General features: G+C 43.6%; 1 protein-coding gene across 4 annotated transcripts in view; it reads right to left on the bottom strand.

Annotated features, from left to right (window-relative positions):
* Positions 1–7,421: 7,421 nt before the first annotated feature.
* Positions 7,422–21,286, bottom strand: part of BCL6 (BCL6 transcription repressor) — a 27,408-nt gene continuing 13,543 nt past the window's right edge. For 3 of the 4 annotated variants that reach the window (XM_079155238.1, XM_079155236.1, XM_079155237.1), the window contains exons 2-10: positions 20,485–20,523; positions 19,498–19,663; positions 17,593–17,814; positions 14,749–15,720; positions 14,059–14,243; positions 12,504–12,671; positions 11,300–11,430; positions 11,079–11,216; positions 7,422–8,644 (exon numbers count right to left, since the gene is read on the bottom strand). In XM_079155238.1, coding sequence (XP_079011364.1) covers positions 8,501–8,644; positions 11,079–11,216; positions 11,300–11,430; positions 12,504–12,671; positions 14,059–14,243; positions 14,749–15,720; positions 17,593–17,814; positions 19,498–19,658 — 2,121 coding nt within the window. In that variant the 5' untranslated portion in view covers positions 19,659–19,663; positions 20,485–20,523 and the 3' untranslated portion in view covers positions 7,422–8,500. The remainder of the gene's footprint in view (positions 8,645–11,078; positions 11,217–11,299; positions 11,431–12,503; positions 12,672–14,058; positions 14,244–14,748; positions 15,721–17,592; positions 17,815–19,497; positions 19,664–20,484; positions 20,524–21,286) is intronic. The other variant, XM_079155239.1, reaches the window with a different exon arrangement.

Raw genomic sequence — 21,286 nt, 5'->3', positions numbered from 1 at the left:
GTTATACCTGCAACCTTCACTGATTGGCCTACCCTGCCACCTTGTGGCTGTTCTCTAGACTGCAGTAGTAAAATAGAAAACCAGATATCAAAGAACTATCAAAAAAAAAAAAAAAAAAAACAAGAACTTTAATCATGCACAGACTCTGTTGCGCTACCATTCAACAAACCTGTACAGATGCTCTTGTTTTTCAGGATGAAGAAATTCTCAGTCTTGATGGAGAGGGCTTAGGGAAGAGTAAATGAAGAAAAGGACACACCAGGCAGAGACCATGGCACATGCAGACACTGAAGGTTTGAAAATGATGCATCTTTCCATGTGACTGAAGGGTCAGGTGTACCAGTCAGAAATGACAGGAAATGAGGAATTGTCTCACTATTGAAAAAGGATATGTATAAAACCCTAAGCTGGGGCATGCTGGGAAAACCCTACAGACACCTTTGCCCCCGGAATGCAACTCTGACCCTCCCTATGAACAATGGGCCCAGCGTCCTATGACTGAGACACTGCTTTCTGGAGACTTGTAGCAGCCACCTTGTTTGTACTCCTTACCTCTTCTCAGGATCAAATTTCATGGCTCCCACCATGATGTGCCACGACAGGTCCAAAACAATGGGGTCAACCAACCATAAAACTATAAGCCAAAGTAAACCCTTCCTCTTCATAAGTTGATTATCTTGGGTATTTATTATAGTAACAGAAAGCTGACTAACAAAGGGCTCTCTCATAGCTCATTCCCTTGTTAGACATCTGCTTGAAAATCTTCTACCCTACCAAGCTTAGCTCTGCCTTTTTATCATTTCTAAACATTAATCTGAGTTCTTCCCCTTTAGGGTCAGATTCAAGAAGTGATCAGATATGTGAAGATAATGAAGAAGGCAATCATTCAAGGGTTGCACTAAGTCTTTTGGGGAAAGAGAAGCATGCAGTGAGTGATTTTAGTGGAAATAACACTGGGGCAGGCATTTGGAGAACCATTTCCTAGTCCTTGGATAATAAAGTTGCTTAATGTCACTGGGCTTCCTTTTCTGAATGATGGAAATGGATTAGACTGGTGATTCTCACCCCTTGCTACATGTTCAAATCACCTGGGGAGCATCAGCAATATGTCTAACAGCTTCATATGGTAGAAAACTACCAGATTAGATCCCTAGGGTTAGTTCAAACTGTTCATTATATTTCTAAATGTGATGAGCAGTAATAACTCCAGTTCTTGTCAAAGAATTTTTACTAAGTCTGTGATGGTCTGGTATATAAGTTCCTGGTGATTCCTATTCAGAGATCTACTTGGACCTAGACTTTTCTCCCATCTATATAACCAAAGTGTGGCCAGTCACTGAGAACAATTATTTTGTCCTTTATTTCTCTTTTTGGATGAGAAAGACATGATATGAAAGACAAAACTAGTTAGAGGGGAAGAGAAGCCCCCTGGCCTTGGCTTTGCAACTCATTCTCCTCGCCAGTAAGAGGTAAGGCCCACCCACCTCAGTGAGTTACTGTGGGGTGCCTGAGAGTGGGAGGAAAGCCAAGAGAAGAGAAGGTGCTCCAAACTCCAACTCCCTTGTCCCCAGCAGCTGGGAGAATATACCAAAGAGCAGTGATAGCAGTGTTATTTTTGAGAGCATGTCACCATCCCCCTCCCATAAACAGTCCCAGTTATGAACTGAATTGTGTCTCCTTCAAAATTTCTATTTTGAAAAACTATCCTCTACTTTCTCAGAAGGTGACATTATTTGGAAATAGGGTTGTTCTGTGCAGTTAGTTAAGATGAGGATGTTAGGGTGGGTCTTAACCCAGTATGGCTCATGTGTCTTTGTTTTTTGTTGTTGTTGTTGTTGTTTTTTAGCATTCCTCTTTGTTTTTAGTTGGCATAATCATACAGACTTATGGTGTAGAGTGTGACGTCCGATGCACGTGTACATTGTGTAATAATCAAATCAGCACATTTAGTATATCCTTCACCTCATTTACCATTTTCTTTCTTTTTTTTTTTTAACTGTATTTATTCCACATTTTTAAAAATTGGTGCATTACAGTTGTCCTTAAAGGTAGAATTTGTTTCATTTACCATTTCTTTCTGGTGAGAATATTCAAACTCCTCCCTTTTAGCTATTTAGAAATACTCAAAACAGTGTTGGTCACCAGAGTTGCCCTGTAGTGGGAACACTAGAAATCGTTCCTCCTGGCTGACAGGAACTTCCTACCTGTGGCCAGGGCGCCCCCTTCTGCCTGCATTCCCAGGCTTCTGGCAACCACCACTCTACCTTTAACTTTCATAAGACGATGTTTTAGTCAGCTTTTCGCCACTGTGACCAAAAGACCTGACAAGAGCAACTTTTAGAGGAGGAAAAGTTTATCTGGAGCTCCCAGTTTCAGAGGCCTTAGTTCGTAGATGGCTGACTCTGTTGCTCTGGATCAGCCTGTGAGGCAGAACATCAATGGCAAAATGGTGTAAAAGAGGAAAACAGCTCAGGACATGGCCACCAGGAAGCAGAGAGAGAGAGAGCTCAGCTCAACAAGGACAAAATATAAACCCCAAAGTCATGCCCCCGGTGACCCACCTCCTCCAGCCACACCCCACCTGCCAACAGTTACCATCCAGTTAATCCATTCAAGTGGATTATCACACTAATAAATTTAAGGCTCTCACAGCCCTCTCATTTTATCTCCGAACATTCTTATCTCACACATGAGCTCTTAGGGACACCGCACAGCTCAACCATAAGAACAATTTCTTTAGACTCCACATATGAAAGAGAGCATGCAGTGCTTGCCTTTCTGTGCCTGGTTTATTTCACATAACATAATGGTTTGTCTTTGTTGCCATGAATAACAGATTTCATTCTTTTTATGGCTGAATAGTATTCCATTATGTATATGTGCCTTGTTTTCATTATTCACCCATCAGTTGATGGACACTTAGGTTGTCTCTGTATCTTGGCTATTGTGAACAGTGCTGCAATTAACATGGAGCCCACCTGTCTCTTGGACATACTGATTTGATTTCCTTTGGATATTTGTAGGTTCAGGAGTGAGACTGCTAGATTATATGATAGTTCTATTTACAACTTTTTGAGAAATCTCTACACTGTTTTCCATAATGGTTGTACTAATTTACATTCTCACCAACAGTGTATATGAGTTCTCCTTTCTCCACATCCCTGTCAGCATTTGTTATTTTTGTCTTTTCAGTAAGATGAGTAAAGTCATAGCTCATTGTGGTTTGGATTTGCATTTCCCTGATTATTAAGCTTTTTTTTTTTTTTCATATATATATTGGCCATTTGAACATATTCTTTTGAGAAATGACTATTCAGTGTTTTGCCTATGTTTTTAGTTCTGATCTCATTTGTCCTTTCTTTTTAAAAATATATATTCTGAATATTAACCCTTTGTCAGATGCATTGTTTGGATCTGCTCTATAGCTTGTCTATTCTCTGTATTGATTGATTGATTACTTTGCTATACAGGAAATTTCAGCTGGTGTCCTTAAAAAATGGAGGAGGGGACTGTGGTATAGTGACACAGAGAAAGAGAGAATGTCATGTGAAGACAAAGAGATGGAGATGATGCTTTTACAAGTCTGGAAAGGACAAAGACTTTTAGGAAGTCACCAGAAGTTAGGGGAGAAGCCTGGAACAGATTCTTCTTCAGAGGCCTCATAAGAAACCAGCTCTGTTGACACTTTTAGTCTCAGAATTCCAGCCTGCAGGACTGTGAGACATAAATTTCTATTGTCAAAGCCACTCAGTTTGTGGTACTTTGTTTTAGCAGTCCTAGAAAACCAAGAAACCTCCAGAGATGGCTCTTTTGGTGATATCAAAGAGGACATCTCTATCCAGACAGAAGGGGGCACTGTGGTCCCACAGAGAGGGTGAGAGACACTTGAAATTCGGAAGACTTCTTCACAGATCACCTGTTCAGCAAGGCTGTCCACCTGTACTGTCCCCAAAGAACAATTGGCCATTGATAACACCCCCCAACTCAAAGGCCCTAAATTCATAGAAGCGTCTCTTATTGGCCATGATTTTGTATGTTTTGGTGCTCCCTTGAGATTTGCCTTCTATATTGTCCTTGTTTTGTTTTCCCAACATGATTGCAAACTGTTTCAGGACTGGGCTCATGTTACAAACCTAACCAAGAGTTAAGTGATCTCCCTGTTAAAAATTCTGGGTGAGACCTTGGATGTGTCACCTCTCCTTTCTGGGCCTAGTCTTTGACTAGATGAGAGGATTGTAATCCCTAAGCTGCCTCAGTTGTAATATTCTATAATTCTGACTCCATGCATGCTTGGTGTTTAACCAACTTGCCTTGGTGTGCAAAAGGGAAGAAGAGGCCTAACTCGTCTTTTAGATGTGCTAAGCAACTGATCATCTGCGGTTAAAGAAATGGTTGAATAAAGGGAGAAGGTTCCAAAGGCTTGAGGGTCAATATGACACTCCTGGAGCTCTAAGCTCCACTGAGCCCCATCCTAGAGTCCAAAGCCCCGGATCCTGGTATCTGCTGAAGCTTCCGCCTCTTCTGATTAAGGCACATGGCTGCCTCTTGAATGCTACTTTGGGTGGGCTGAGCACCATGCTCATGGCAGCTAGGCCCATGTGTACCTTTTAGAAGCCTCCTGCTTTTGCTTTAGGAATTAGAAGAACTGTCTTTCCAAGTGGACATAGTATTTTGGGTGAACCACTTTTCTATCTGACCTTGGAGAGACTTCAGCATGCCTCTGCCTTCACTTGGACCTAGTCAAAGAATATTTAAGGATTCTCCAAATGGCCAACACTCCAGAGGCCTGGGTTCTGTTAAAATTATTCTCTTAGGGATCCAGGAAATAGGGCGTCCACACAGACCAGTCTAAGTAACAGAGGCGAGAGGACATGGAAAAAGGGATCTCAATATAAAATGATTATAAAAAACAAAAAAGGTGAAATCTCCTAGGAAACTAAGACCAGAAACCCCCAACAATGACAAGCTTTGTGGAACCTAGTACTGGAAAGTCACCCCAGTTCTGGGGACCTGTTCTAGTACTCTGCCCTTAATACCTCCCAGCTGCTCCCCAGGGGTCAGCCTTTCTTTGTTTCTCTTCCCTATTCCTCTTAAGTGTTTTCCAAAGCATGTCTCTAGTAGAATATGAGACAACGAATTACTAATTACTTATCTAAGTGATGCAAAGAAGGAAATAGAAACCCCAGATTCTAGAGAAAACAATTCATTTCTCCTAAGCAGCCTGAGGTCTAATATTTGAACTTAAGGGGCTGAAGTTTTACCAACAGTAAGTTGTGTGAACTCAGACTAACTGGACACTTTTAGTTGTATAAACTTGGACAAGTCACTGCCTCCATTTCCTCTTTTCTAAAAATGAATATTTGCTTTCACTTTTTCTTTGGGTTGGGGTATGGAAGGCTCCACTCTTTCAATCCAGTCACTGGAAGGCAGTAGACAAGTAAGTCTCTTTGCCTTTGTGCCTCAGTCCCTTCTCCGGTCAGAGGAGACATTTAACTAGAGGATTCTTTCCATCCCCCCTCTTCCAATTCCTAAATAGCTCTGCCTGCATGTACATACCCACCTCTTTGGGTCCTCCCTCAATGCACTCATCCTCCCCATGTCTTCAGAAACCTTTCCCCTAAAGCTCCCAAAGTGCAGAGAAGAACCTCCTGGGGACTCCATTTTATGAAACACAGTTTTGTGAACACTTGTATTCATGCCGTGCTTTTATAATAAAATTCTATGTTCCCTTTGTCCTGGCTTATCTGTTTAGAGATGTTTTCTTTTTATGTACATTGATCATCAATTGGTTCCAGCCACTTACACTTTGATCATCCCTTTTATTGGAGCAGCACCCAGCATCTGCCCTGGCCCCTTGTTCGCCTATTAAACAGTAACGATATGTAAACAGACTTGGAGACGCGCACACTCGTGGAGCAAGGGGACCCTGGGCCAGTCTCCCTTAGGCCTGTGAATTGTCATTCCTGAAGCTGCCTGTTTTCTAAGTTCTTCTGCCAAGTTTCTATGGGAGCAGAGGGATCATTTTCTCCCTTTTCAAAGAGCAGGGTGAGTTGAGGCCTCCAGCTGGCAAGTCCTTTAAAGTCATTTTCAAAGGAAACCTGAGCTGAAAGGCCATGCGGTTGGCAGAGGGTGGTGTGACTTTCTGAAGCTCTCTCTGGGGCTTTGGGTGGTCAACTCCCCTAGGCATCCCAGCACGTGTTTGGAGCCTTCTGCAAAGTCACTGCCAAGGGATACCACTGTCCAACCAGTGGACCCAGGGGCCCAAGGCAAGGCTGCGCCTCATATCCCCTCCCCTCCACCACCGAGGAACAGGAAGAGGGGGGTGCGGATTTTCTCCTCTGGGCCATTTACCAGAACCACACTTGTCCTCCCTGTTCTCAGGTCCTGTCAATCAAACTTGATCCTCAGGGTTTTTTGAGGTAAAATAAAACTGAGTGCCAAAACAGACTAGGTTGAACTTGTATATGAGTCATGGAATCGTAAATGGTCTAGTTAATCCAATCCCTCATGGACGGGGTGGTAAGGAGACACAAAGGGAAAGTGGTTGTCCCAAGTCACACAGGAAGTAGCTGAGTTCCATCACAGGGCTCTTAGGACAAAGAGTACCTCTGCAGGAAGAGAGGTTTGCTTGACTACCTACCATTCATGAGACTTCTGGATCTATAGATGTCTGTCAATCACCCAGGAGACACCAGAAAGCCCCAAATGCATTGAGGTTAACAAATGTATGAGTGAGAACAGATGCCTGTGACCTGTCCCATGTAGCCAAGTGGACAGAAATTGTTTATGAAGCCAGAAGGCAATATGAGTCTTCACACTTTACAGAATGGGTAAACCGAGGCCCAGAGGAGGAAGAGACAGATATGTTTGTATCAGAAGAGGGAGAATTGAAGTCATTAGAAAACTCAGCCTAGAGCTTTCCCCACTTGGACTGGGAATAGTCATACATGCTTGTTACTCAGAAAGTTGAGGAAGGAAGATTGCTAGTTTGAGGCCAACCTCAGCAACTTAGAAAGACCCTCAGCAACTTAGTGAGACCCTGTCTCAAGATAAAAAGGACTGGGGATATAGCTCATTGGGAAAGTGCCTCCTGGATTCAATACTCAGCTCCCTAAGTCAAACAACAATCAATCGATCAATCAAGGTCTGAGGATGTAGTACAGTGGTAGAGGGCCCCTGGGTTCAAATCTAGTACCACACACAAAAAAAGTAAAAAAACACCTGTGTCTTCATGACCAGGGGCTAGGACCAACAAAGGTCCATGCCAACCTCCCAAGAACAAGCTCCAGCCTCCTCTTAAATGAGGCTCTGTTCCAAGGCCACACAGGCCAGCAGCCCCTCCCCTCAGAGAGCATTTTCCACTAGAGTAGGAGCTGAGTAAGCCAGACCCACCCAAATCCCTGTTTCAACACAGGGGAAAACCTTCAGAACAAGCCGACTTGACTTTTCAACATTTTATTCTTATATTTGTACAGCTATATTTTACAACGCGGTAATGCAGTTTAGACACAGCCAAACCCTGTCTCCGGAGTAGTTACAACACAAGCATGACGCAGAATGGGATGAGACAAACATTCCCAAAGAGAGTTTAGTTAGTGACAACTTCAAGTCCCTGTGTCTGCCTACACTTCAAAAAGGGATGGCGCACACTCGTCCATCACTGAAAACGTCTGAGAAAAGGCACCGTGAGGACACGTTGTACAGGTATATACAGACTGAAAACTAGAACAAAGTTACACATTTTTCCTTCTGCAGCTTTTTTTGTTCTTTTTGTTTTTTTAATACACACTTTGTAAATTGTAAACCTTCACTTGCAAAAAAATACAAATACACTGAGGCATTTTAGACAAAATATTTTCTTACTTATACAGATGCAATACTTAAAATATTCTCTTAAGTGCTCTTTCTCAATAAAGATTCTCAGATCCGTGTCTGCCTGCAGATACAAAATCGAGCCTTTAACGCAGTTTTATATTTTTAATATATCTTTTTTAGGTTTATATATATTTATATTATATATATATATTTATATATTTACAACTCTGCCATATATTCCTTCACCTTTGGTTAAAAAAATTAAAGCCCTCTCTTTGATAACATACCGAAGTCTTGTCTTTTAAAAGAATGCACATTTACATACAAAAGAAACATCTGTTCCCACAAAACATATACATTCCTCATTTTGCAGACTGTCAAGTCAGAACTTCTGCGTACTCCCCCACTTTGATATATAAAATGATTTTGCTTTTTGCTGACATGGTTCGCCGTACACATAGGAGAAGCAATATTATTTTCTTAATGGTTTATGGCAGCAGGGGGGGCTGGGAGCTGCCACGGCTCCCGCCCCCCAGGCCCCGACCCCACCCCCACCCCCAGCTATGATTTGCACTAGTGGATGAAAGAGGCACTACATCATGGGATGAACATCATAAAGTGTTACAGTATCCTTTGGGTAGACTCTGAGAAGGGGCTGGAGAGAAAAGCATCAACACTCCATGCTTCAGCAGGCTTTGGGGAGCTCCGGAGGCAGGTCAGTGGCCGACACGCGGTACTGCACCTTGGTGTTGGTGATGGCGCCATGCTTCTGGCGCAAGTGAAGTCGCAGCTGGCTTTTGTGGCGAAAATGCAGGTTGCACTTCTCGCACTGGAGGGAGGGCAGAAGCAAATTGTTAGCTGTCATCAATCTAAGAAACACATCATTGCCCAAAGACCCAGACAAGGAGATTCTCCCTGCAAGGGACTGGGGCAGCTGGTTCCTCTGAAAGGCCAGATAAAGAACCCACATGAATCTAGGCTTCCACCAGACATAAGTAAGCATTGCACAAGTGTCCCTTCCCTGCTTGCCAAAGTGTCACTTGAGCCTTTCCCTTGCTTGAGACATTCTTCCCTGAAGTAAGTCTGTGAATGTAAGTCTTATCCAAAAACACTCTTCAGATGCAAACTCCCCTAATTATTAAGACATTTCTTAATAACTCTAGGATAAAAAATATATATATCTCTTTCCTTTTCATAGCCTTGGCAAAGCCACCCCTGTGCATTAACATCCTCAGTTAGGTAACGCTATGAACGGGCAGTGACCACTTCTCACTAAAACTTGATAATTTTCCTAGCACCTAGCAAAATACACCTGTTAGGCAAATTATACAACAAATATAAACACAGACAACTAGACTAGATCAGTCTGAATGCATGGAAATTCTCGAGTCTAGGATACATTTTTTTAAATGCAGCTGTATTCCTTCCTAGGGCATATGCCATAGAAAAGCTAGTAAAGTATCAGCAAGTAGAGCTGTTTCTCACTTTGATTCAGTAAATGGGTGATAATAGTTTTAGTGGGAAAAGTTACCTAAAAAAAAAAAGAAGTGAATGACTAAATGTAATGGATGCTGGAACAGAAAAAGGGCATTTTTAGGTTAAAAAAAAGCAAATCCACATAAGTATGGACTTTGGTTTATAATTACATATCAATATTGGTTCATTGGTTATGACAAATATATTTAAAAAATTAGATGTTAACAATAAAGGAAACCAAGTGCACCTAAGAACCTTCTGTATGATCTTTGGAAATTTTTATAAATCTAAAATCATTCTAAAATAAAAAGTGTTATAAAATATGTTCACATAGAGGCTATGTTTTAAAGAAAAAATGGAAATAGGTTTAGGAAAATAATAAATGAATGAAATAGGCAAGACTGTAAGTAAGGAGCCCTGGTCTTGGGAGACATAGGTCCACCATGTCTACGCTATCCACTGCTGTGTGTTTCAAGCATGTCAGCTAATATTTGAACATGCCATGAGCTAAAGATGGTCTTTACATTATAAAAAGCAATTAGTATTTTTCTCTCTGAATCTGATCTCTCTCCTCTGTAAGGTTCTGGTTCAATAATTAATGAAGGTCCTTCTCAACTCTGATATCCTCTGCATGCAAAATTCTAGTAAATGATTATATAGCAGATATTCATTGCACTCTTCCTATGTGTGTGAGCTACCCTGAACACTTCAATGCATTAGTTAACTTAACATTACTGCTCTTTGAGGTCAGTATTATTTTCAGGCACATTTTACAGATGAAGAAATTAAGGCACTGAGAAGATAACTTCTTCTTACTACTTAGCTAGTATGAAAATATCCAGTCTTTTTCTTTTTCTTTTTTTTTTTTTTTTTTTTCAGTGCTGGGGATTGAACCCAGGGCCTTTGACTTGCGAGGCAAGCACTCTACCAACTGAGCTATCTCCCCAGCCCTATCCAAAGTCTTAAAAGCAAGTGAACAACAAGTACCACACTTTGCAGGTAAACACCTGAGATGCGAGTGGACTATTCACTGATTAGTTCCCATGCCCATCACCACCAAGTGTGACACCATCAACTCTTGAAACCAGTCAGACAGTATGCAAACAAATTAGCGTGGCTTTGTTCCAAGACCACTGTATGTTCCCTGAAATTTTAATTACACATAATTTGCAAAGTCCCACAATACTAAATCGCTTTTTATAATGTAAAGACCATCTTTAGCTCATGGCATGTTCAAATATTAGCCGACAGACTAATAGCTTACAAGCTGTAGTTTGCCGAGTCACTGCTCTGGGACACAATTCCTATGGCCTCTTCATAGCATTGTGCCACAGAGGCAGGCACCTCCTCTTTCTTCACATGGCCCTTTCTCTGCTTTATTTCATCTTGTTTTTTCCTTACACCATCACATTTTTCTGGTTCTCCTCCTACTTCTAAGACTGATCCTTTTCAAACACCTTAACTACTCTTAAATGTACATTTAGCTCAGTACAGAGGTATGCTGTAGACACTCAGTATTTGTGGAATGACCCCAAAATCTCTGCTTCCATAATCTGGACTTCTTTCTTAAGGCTCAGATCACACAACCCAATACCTCCATTTTAAAGAGGAACACACTGAGACCTGGGCGAAGTCAAAGTAGGGTGTCTTTGACAATCAGGCTTAGACCCTGGTCTCCCAACCACTAGTTCAGTGGTCACTCATTGTATGCTTGAGACTGGAGCAAAGCTTTCTGCTGCCCCTCATGACCCTCCCAGGCTGCCAGTGGGCACCAGGTGCTTACGTACATGGTAAGGTTTCTCTCCCGTGTGGATGCGCAGGTGGCTCTTCAGAGTCTGAAGGTGCCGGAAACGGGTGCCACAGATTTCACAGGGATAGGGCTTCTCGCCAGTGTGGATGAGCACATGGGCACGGAGGTGGGCCACCTAAGGGAGCAGCATAGCATGAGAAGCTCTGCTTGGGTGGGCTGCAAAGCCCCAGGGTCCTTTCGCCACACCACTCTGCTCACCTGTACAAATCTGGCTCCACAGGTTTCGCATTTGTAGGGTTTCTCTCCAGAGTGAATTCGAGTATGGGTCTTCAAGTTGGCCGGCCGGTTGAACTGGGCCCCACAGATGTTGCAACGATAGGGTTTCTCGCCTATTGCCAAGAGGAAGAGAAAAAGAGAAGCCATAATCAATGGGGAAGGACTCCACTGCACCTGGATTTCCATGCAAACTGCCCCTCTCTGAGGCCACTGGAGTTTTCCTTTCTCTTGGGGATGTCAGACAGAGAATTCTGGGGCCTGATCCCTAGCCTGCCACCCTCTGTCACATACACACCAGCACACCTTGCATGAGGCAAGGGCCAAAGACAAGCAATGACCTGGATGGAAAAGAGGCTATACGTGGGACAGCATGGGGAGGTTCCAGGAAGCCTGGGCTTCAGAACCACTGTTGCCATTAGAATCACCTGCCAGTAGGATTTGGGTAAGACCCTGTCCTTCTCTGGGCCTCAGTTTCCCTCCCTGAACCTGCAGGGCTAATTGAGATGGCCTGAGGAGGCTCTTTTGGCTCTTCCTTGGATAAGACTGAGGTGGTAAGGCACTTACCCCCCTGGAGATACCATCGAGCTGCTCTAGTCTCTCTTTCAGAACATACTTTTCTGCTCGTGGCAACTACAGTTGTATTCCAATAGCAAGGGGGGTGGGGCCTGGTTTGAGCAGAGGCTCCAACAGAGGAGACCAAACAGGCTTCCTCCATGGGAAGTGTTGAGAATACTAGGGCCACTTCAAGGTCTAAGAAAGAGTAAACTGTGGACAACAATCAGGTTGTGAGAAGCTACCTGATCAAGGAATATGAGACAATAAGGACCAAGTCCTTGGAGGACATCAAGAGGCCTTCCATTTTTTCCTGGCTTTACAAAAACCCATTTCACTATGCCTCTATCAGCCTTAGTTTCTTCACTTGTGCAGAGGGATGAACACTGCTGACCCCCAGCAAAGACAGAGAAGAGTCTCAAAGGAAAGACGAAGAATACAGGAAGTGGGTGTACCCCTCCAGGAAAATGAACTAGACAGGATAGAGCCCTCGCCCAGGCTGAGGGGGGCCTGCCCCTTGCCTCACCCACACCACGTCCCAAGGCCAAGTGCTACTTTCCCTGGGATCCTCTCCCTATCTTGCCCTTAGGAACCCTGAGCACTGAGGTGGTGGGGGTGGGGGACAGGGCCATACCTGTGTGGACAGTCTTGTGGCTGGCGAGGTTGCCCTTGTAGCGGAAGGAGGCCTGGCAGCGGTCACACTTGTAGGGTTTGTCACTGTGGGTCTGCAGCGTGTGCCTCTTGAGCGAGGCCTCCTCAGAGAAGCGGCAGTCACACTCATTGCAGAAGAAGGCCCCGTTCTCTGTCAGAGGGTGGAGGGACACCACATCAGCCCCAGGAAGGGAAGTGGGCTCTAGGCCCACCTCCTCTGGAGCCACCCAGTGCCAAACTGGACCCCAGACCACCTGCCAACACTCACGGGAGCCCAGAGCAAAATGGAATTTTATTTTTCTGAACATTAAGAGCCTTGGTCATGGAGGAAAGAAAGGAGACAGACTGAATCTTAAGGTACAGAAGGGAAGTTCAAACCAATAGGTACTCATATGGCCTATCCTAGTTGGAGGAAGCCTGGGCAAAGCTTTTCCTTGTCCCAGAAGAACTTGCTTTTCTTATCAGTTCATAGTTTTATTTACATTTACACACAGAAGCCCTGGGGCATGACCCTTCACCTCTCTCTGTATCACTTTCTCCAAAGTCAGGATAACAAATCCCTGTCCTGCCTGCCTCACATGAGTATATTATATAACACAAAATAAACACAAAGCATTGCAGGGATACGAGACACAGGTCAAATTCAATTATACTTTGAGGTCACTGAAAGAGGAATCAACGATGTAGACTTCATGGTCATCTGGGCACCTATCTGGATTTGTTATCTCCAAGACACTTCTGTGAGACTGGAGACTAAAGGTGACGGTGGAAGTGGAAACAGAGGCCCAGAGAGAAGGAGCTGGAGTGCAGAGCAAGGCAAATAGCTGGGGGACAGGAGGGGACAGTCCCTGCTCTCCCTCTAACAATCTATGATCCTGTGCCAAACTTGCCAGTGTAAGCAACTGATTTTATTTTTCTTTTGTTACAACAATTTGAAAAATGCCATGTCATGGTGATTTAACCCTGATTAGGTATGACTGAGTCATAACAGAGTAGCCACAGCCAGGTACAGAGTTAGACCTTTTTATCTAGTAAAAACTGGGGATGCCAATTGCAGACTACCCAGAAATGTAAATTTAATAATTCAATTCTATCAACTTAATTCAACTCATATTTCAATTAGCTCCTCCAGGCTAGGGACCTACTAGGACCTAAAGAGAGTGCAGGTATGACTAAAGTCAGACATTTCTCCTGAGAGAATCTGCACCCTAGCAGGGAGAGTCAGGGTAACACAGTGGTTTAGGAACAGAGGGGCTCAGAAAGCTCTGGAAGTTACAGCCAACCCTGAGAGCCACACTTGCGGGAATGAAGGGCTCCATTACCCCAGATTAACTCCTGTCCCATGCTTCAGCCAGCCCAGTTCCCTGAAAGGTGAAGAATAGGGTGATATGCTGAAGATTTTACGTGCCAATCATCTTCTAATCAGTAACTACTCCAAATCAGAGAAAACAGTACCAATAAATTGGAAACACAAAGCCGGTGGAGCAGAGAAGGCTTCCTTCACCCACAAGAGGAAGGAGGGAGGGAAGGGAACTCACCACAGCTGGAATCCGAGTACTCAGACTGGGTCTCTCCAGTCTCCTCCGGGAAGGCAGGGCCACTGGTATGCAGGCACATCTCTGCATGCTGCGGGGACTGAGAACCACAGGAAGTACACTTGGGGGGGTGCAGGTAGAGTGGCGAGTGGCTCTCACTGCTGCTACGGGGTGAGCCTGTCAGAGACCTGTGGGTAGAATAAAGACAGACTCAGCACCAAAGGCAGGACAGAACCTTGTACTTGGTCTCAATGTCATCTTCTCCCTCTGCTTAGGCAAACACAGAAAAGAGCTGCCCTCCTCTGGCTCCGGAGACTCAGAGTCCTCCTCAAGTCTACCTCCAAGAGCATCTACAGGAGAGCACATGCCAGGGTCAAACCAAGCCTGAACCCCACTCCTGGCCCAGCTTCTTCTCCTCAATACTGCAGCCCACAGACTCTCTAAGTCTATGGGAAATATGAGGGTCCCTGCCACATCAAGACCATAGGAAGTATCTGTGGGATTTGTGGGATGTTCTTCTACTATAGAAGGGAATGCTCTAATTCTACACTTCTAAGAGCCTCAGCACTTCAGGCAAAAAAGCAAAACCAAAACCAAAAACAAAAACATGGCCCCTGCATTCATTAGAAGAAATGACCCCAGAGCCCGTTCAGGTGATCCCTGACTTTGGAACCAGACCACCTCTGAAATCACCTGTTGACGATGTTATTGAGCCGGCTGGCTTGAGGGATGGTGGAGTCCTCTCCACTGACACTGAGCTTGGCTGGAGACTGGAGATCAAGGTTCTCCGGCTCCATGGGTGGCTGGCAGGCAGGTGGGGCAGTGTAGGCTCGTGGGGAGAGGCGTCCCAGCTCAGCCTGCTCAGGCCCCTCTGGTTTGGCATTCTGGTTGAGGCTGTTGAGCACGATGAACTTGTATTTCTTCCAGTTGCAGGCTTTGGGGTCAGTGGGGCTCTTAGCTGGAGGGGAGCCAGAGGCCTGAAGGATGCAGGCATTCTTGCTACTACAAGATTCTGTGGGGGAGTTGGGCTGGCAGTCAGATTTCTGAGGACTCTGAGGACTAACCAGACCCTTCCGGTTCAGGGGTGCATTGGGGGGCTCGAAATGCAGGGCGATCTCATCCTCTGAAGAGGGCCTTTCTTCTTCTTTGCTGGCCTTGTCACAGGGGAAGTATGAGGCATTCCGGACTGAGGGGGCAGCAGGCTTGGGGCCCTCAGCCACACTGTAGTGCATGTCACTTCGTGCCTCTTCTGGGACGGCCTCCTTGGGTGAGTAGATGTTGCTGTGGCACATACTGGGGGACACCTCCATGGCTGGCCGGCTATACTCACTGGGCACTGGCCTGGCACTATCGCATGGGAGGGCCCGCTCCTTGGGAAAAGGATTGGCCACAGGCATCCGGGAATCTCGTAACTCCTCATCAGAGAAGAGGAAGCTGCTGACCGGGAGGTGGCCATACATGGGATAAGAGGCTGGTGGTGTGGATAGGCCACTATACAGGCTGGGGGCAAAGGCTCTGCTCTCACATCCAGGGGTGTTCCTTAGCGGTAGGTTGTTCTCTACCACCTCACGACCCCGGTAGGCCATGATGTCTTGGGGCATCAGCATTCGGCTATTCAGGAACTCTTCACGAGGAGGCTTGATGGCTGTAACCATCTCTGCTTCACTATGGGAGAAAAAAGAGAAAAGACACCGGGTCGCAAATCAGAACCATCCAGTGACACTGCTATATAACCCATCTGTGCTTGAATCAGCTAGAGGTGACTTTGGAGTAGGGAAACACAATAACAAGGCAGTTACAACAGAAGTCCAGTAATACAGGTTATAGTTGGGGAAACTGAGGCAAGTTACGCACACAATCTATGCCTGATTAGACTTGATCCTATAAGTTTAAGGCACATATGTAAGGATGTCTATGGATCTGTAGCTCTGCTGATGTCATAGAATTTATGGCTTATAGAAAGCTTTCAAAAGCTTATCTCATTTTACTCACATGAAATCCTGCAAGGAAGTAAAGGCAGAGATTTTACACACATGGAAACAAGAAGGGAAGAATTTATACAATGCTAGTACTACACTTTCAGAGGGTCACAGACAAACTAGTTCCCTATCAGAGAAAGGGGCTGCCCCATATGCTGAAAGAATTTGCAAGGAAGATTATGATGGAGAACAGGCAGCAAATGCCAGCACGAGAATCTCTGGCTTTGAGCAGCCAGACTTGGTTTGCAAACCCAGCTGTGCCACTTAGTGGCTATGTGACCTACAGGAAGTTACTAAACCATTCTGAGCACAAGGCCTGACCTGTAGAAAGTGCTTGTAAAATGACAGCAATGTTGATCTTGCCATATTATCACCCACAGGAGAAAAAGAGCTCTGGCTGCAAATACTTGCAGGGACATTATGTGGGTGAATAAGTAGGCCAGCTCAATAGGATCACATTTAACAGAGCTGGAACCAGTGCATAAAGGCTAAAAGAACCAGATTTCAACTGGTCATAAAGAGGAGCTTTCTAAGTGTCCAAGATAGACTGTGTAGCTCTAGAAACACTGAGTTTTGGGCTCCTGAAGGTGATCAAATCCAGACTGCCAAACCCTTCTGTGGAGTTAGGATGCAATCACCCCAGAGTAGCTAGATCAAATGGCTCTGAAGAAGTGAAGCCCTGAGTCTGTTCCACTTTGCACAGCTGTTCACTTCTATAGCTCTTAGGGTCCTTACCATCAATGAGAATCATGCCTTACCATTCCTTGGGTAAGGGGTTTAACCTAGTGAACTCAATTTAACTCAGTAAGTGTCTTCCCTGCCAGGCATGATGGAATACTTCTGTAAGGCTGAGGTAGGAGGATCACAAGTTCAAAGCCAGTCTTAGCAACTTAGTGAGGCTCTAAGCAACTCAGCGAGACCCTGTCTCAAAAAATAAAAAGGGCTGGAGATGTGGCTCAGTGGTTAAGTTCTCCTGGCTTCAATCCCCAGTACAAAAAGAAAGAGAAAAGAAAAGAAAAAGTATTCTCCCTAATAGGGGTAGGGTGACAGAAAAGAATAAGGCAGACCCTATAAACTTGAGCAACCCACAGTCTGGTAGAGAACTAAAGCACTTATGTAAACATTTGTAATAGATATTAAAAGGAGAACTAAAAATTATATACAAATATTAAAGGAGAAGGAAGGTTTAAAGGACAAGAAAAATGTTTCAGGACACAGAGAAAGAGCTGAGACAGGATGAGTGGTAATCAGAAAAACTTCCTTGGAGGAGCTAGCCTCCAAGCTTGGCTTTGCAGGATGGGTGGAAGGAAAGGGCATACTAAGGGACTGGAGGAAAACAAGAGGCCATAATGCACAGGTCATTTCTGGACAGCTGCAAGGAATCAAGTTTACCTAGAGTGCAAGAGTTAAGAAGGGCACAAGTGTGTAACAATAGTGGAAATGTAGGTTGTGGTAAACTCTAGAGAACAGTATCTTCCTATATGTATAAATTATCTACAATTTCTGATCGGAAACCATCCCTTCTGTCTCCAAGGCTTCTCCCTAGCTGGCAGCCCACCTGGCTTTGATAAACTTCCGGCAAGTGTCCACGACATGCTCCATCTGCAGGTACATAGCTGTGGCCATCACGGCCATGATGTTGCCTTCCCTCAGGTTGAGCCGAGATGTGTACATGAAGTCCAAAAGGATGCAGAACCCCTCAGGGTTGATCTCAGGATCCAGATTGATCACACTAAGGTTGCATTTCAACTGGTCTGTGAAGATGCTGTAGAAAAGGCCGCTGTAAAACAAACAAATTTCCCACTATAATAGACACATGGAGTCTACAATCCTTTACAGTAGCACTGATGCTCAGATCCTCTTCCCAGAGCCTAGCTCCAGAATTCTCAGGGCAATTAATAACAACTTCTTCGTCTGGAGAGTTTACCAAATGCCAGAGAGTCCTTAAGCATTTTACATACATTATCCTGTGTTCCTCATAACCCTTCTCTACCTTTACAATTTGGGGACTAAGATCAAAGAGGTTAAGTATATTCTCAAAGTCACAGAACCTGTTTTCCTTTTAGTCTTAACTGCAAGGATTATCAGGGTTAAATTTAGCACTCATTTGCAGTAACTATTCTTAGCCTATATTCTTGGGATAAAAATTTCCCCTCTTGTTTTATTACATTATCCTTTTTTAAAAATATTTTTAGTTGTAGATGGGCACAATATCTTTATTTATTTATTTACTTATTTATTTTTATGTGGTGCTGAAGATCGGACCCAGTGCCTCACTCATGCTAGGCAAGCACTCTACCACTAACCCACAACCCAGCCCCACATTATTCTTTTTTTAAGAGATTGTCTTCTTTTTATTTTTAGAAGCAGGTTGGATATAGAAGACAAATAAATAAAAATATGCCTGTATCCTACTACTCTTCTCAGAGTCCACAGATTATAAAAAAAGAAGTCAATTATTTCTAAAAGATTCAAGTCAAACCTCAAGCAGTTACTACAGGTACTGTGTTTCTAGTGGAGAAATGAGTACTCATTTTTTTAAATCAGAATTATAAGCTGTCATTTTAATTTTACATTTACTGGGTGGGATGCTAGAAGTAAGCCAAACTGTCACCAATAAGAGCTATGCAATGTTGGCTAAGATACTTCTCTGAACTTTGGTTGCCTTACCTGCAAAATAGAGGAAACACTAAGGTCACGGCAAGCATGACAATGTTAAAGGTACTTGAATGACGCCAGGCAAACAGTAAGCACTCGCTAAGCATTAATATTTTTATGTCTGTGTAAAACTCTGCTCCCTACACTATTTAAAAAAAAATAATAAGAGCCTGTAGTAGATGTTCAATAAGTTCTCTAATAGCAAGAGAGATTCCTGAATCTAAATAATTTCACCTATTTTTGCCTTGCTCTTATCATCTATAAAATGGAGATATAGTACCATCCATGCAACATATACTGGAAGATCTAGGGAGATTATTTAATATATCATTGCTCTGAAAACTTAAAGCATTTGACAAATATGAAGAATTAGCTGGCTCATTCTAGCTCTCCCTCTACTCTGAATACCCATGGAAATAGGGTTACAGAATAAAATAAAGACAATTACAGCATAAAAGAGCAAAAAAATTCAAATTAACTTGCTTAAACTACTGAAAGACCTCTTCCACTTTTCATTTCTTCACTCATTAGCTGAAGTTATCCTCCCTGTTTGCCCCAAACACTTTCTTTCTTGTGGCAACACGAGTTCTTCCCCAACTCTGCCCACAGAACAAGAACTCTTTTCTGAAAGTGTACTCATTCATGTGCTTTCTGGGAGTCCTCAATACCAGGCCATGTGCTGAGATCTGGAGAAAAGTGAGATGGCATCCCAGACCCAGCTAGAGGCCTTCGTGTTCCACATCACTGGCTGCCAGCACCCTCACCCAACTCTTATTTATCCATCCTTCCCCTCCAGAACCCTCACCTGCAGGCCATGAGGACTGTCTTATGGGCTCTAAACTGCTCACGGCTCACCACGATGACAACATCAGTCAAGATGTCACGGCTTCGGAGGCGATTAAGGTTAAGGAGAACATCACTGGCGTGGCGCGTGAACTGGATACAACTGTCAGCCGGGGAGGCCATCTTGTCTTCACCCAGAAAAAAGAAGCCAAACTCCTGTTAGTTCTCAAAAGCCCGTTTCCTGGTTTCTGTGAGTACCACAACAGTTCACTTAGATTGCTAAAGTAGGGAATGCAACTCTGGTCCCTAAGGTTTGATATTTGAACAATTAATAGCCCACCTCTATTATTCTTCATAACTGTAAAATTGGGAGAATAATCTTTATACAATAAGTTGGGATAGAAAGATCTTTGGTAGAAAGGGCATGCCTATTCGTTGAGCGTTTTCCCCACAAACCAAATTCTCTGCCAATCACTGAGAGGTAGTGAGTATGTTGCAATGGAGAGAAATCATATTTTGAGGGTTATCAAACTAGCTTTGCCTTTTGCTAGTTCTGTGACTTGGAGCAGATTGTTTACTGTTTGGCTTTCCAAAATGGGAATAGTAATCTTAAAAACTAGAGATACATACCTAGACCATAGTATGTTCTCAAAAAATTGCAGCTATTTTCATCAGTATCTCATCATTTTTCCGTCCATGATCTGTCTCTGTCCCTTTTAGGCTTTAGAGTTGTTTTGTTTTATTCCTTCAGAACCCAGTACTAGCACATTTCTGGAGTATAGTAAGTGGCTAAGTTATCTTGAACTAAGAAAGGAGAGGGAATGACTGTCCCATACAACAGTGTTAAGACAGTGCAGTGGTGAGGGCTGAGAGTAATACAGGGGGGATTGGTTATCCTTTGCCTCATCAAATAAAAGGTGGCAAAGTTCACAGAATACCTGCATTGGCAAAATTTAAAAAGAAGCACTTTGTCCACAAAATTTTAAAGCATATAATTTGATTTACTTACCCAATGCCTTGCTTCACAGTCCAAAATTTTGCTTAAAAACTGCAAAGAGAAGAGAGCAAACAGAAATTGGTTTAATGAATGTAAGACTGTCCACTATAGTCTTATTTTAGGACATAGGTAGTTAGTTTTGCTTTGGTAGTTGCAGCCTGCCAGCTGGTGCGGTTTTACCACAAGCTAGCAAACATATTCAAACTTCTGCTCTTATAGAAACAACAGGCACCCGGAGTTATGCAATAATAATGCCTGTACCCTGAGTACTGGGAAAATAATCACATACATTAATTACATATAAATGTATGCATATATTTCCTGTCTCCAAGTAAAAAAATTATACCATCTAAAGGTCACTTGAATTTATGGGAAATACAAATAAGAAATGTAGTCCTTTTAATATTAATGATAATGATCCTTCAGGGGCTGGAAACACTGGACACTATTCAAAGCCTACTAAAATATTATCTTTCAAGTCTTAAAATGATTCCACCAGACTGATAGGGTCAATATCTTTATCCCTATTTCACGGGTGGCGAAACTGAGACTCGGCTTCAAATGTCTTGCTCAAGACAGACAGCCAGACCATATTTCCTATTCTCTGGAACATTTAAGACTGGATACAGAGTCTACAGAATATAACCTGAGATGACAAGTCTCTGCATTCCTTGAGTATCTTTGCCCTCTTTTTCAGTTTCCTGTTCAAGACCAGACAGAAGGGCAGAGCTTCCCAGTTTGTGCTTCTCCCTGACGGTAAAAGATTTAACTGTGGTATAGCTGAGAACTGGCCAGGGATACATAACCTTAAAGA

This window comes from Sciurus vulgaris, assembly GCF_902686455.1.
Source record: "Sciurus vulgaris genome assembly, chromosome: 10".
In the NCBI taxonomy this organism is placed as follows: Eukaryota; Metazoa; Chordata; class Mammalia; order Rodentia; family Sciuridae; genus Sciurus; species Sciurus vulgaris.
This window is presented reverse-complemented; position numbering and strand designations above follow the sequence as displayed.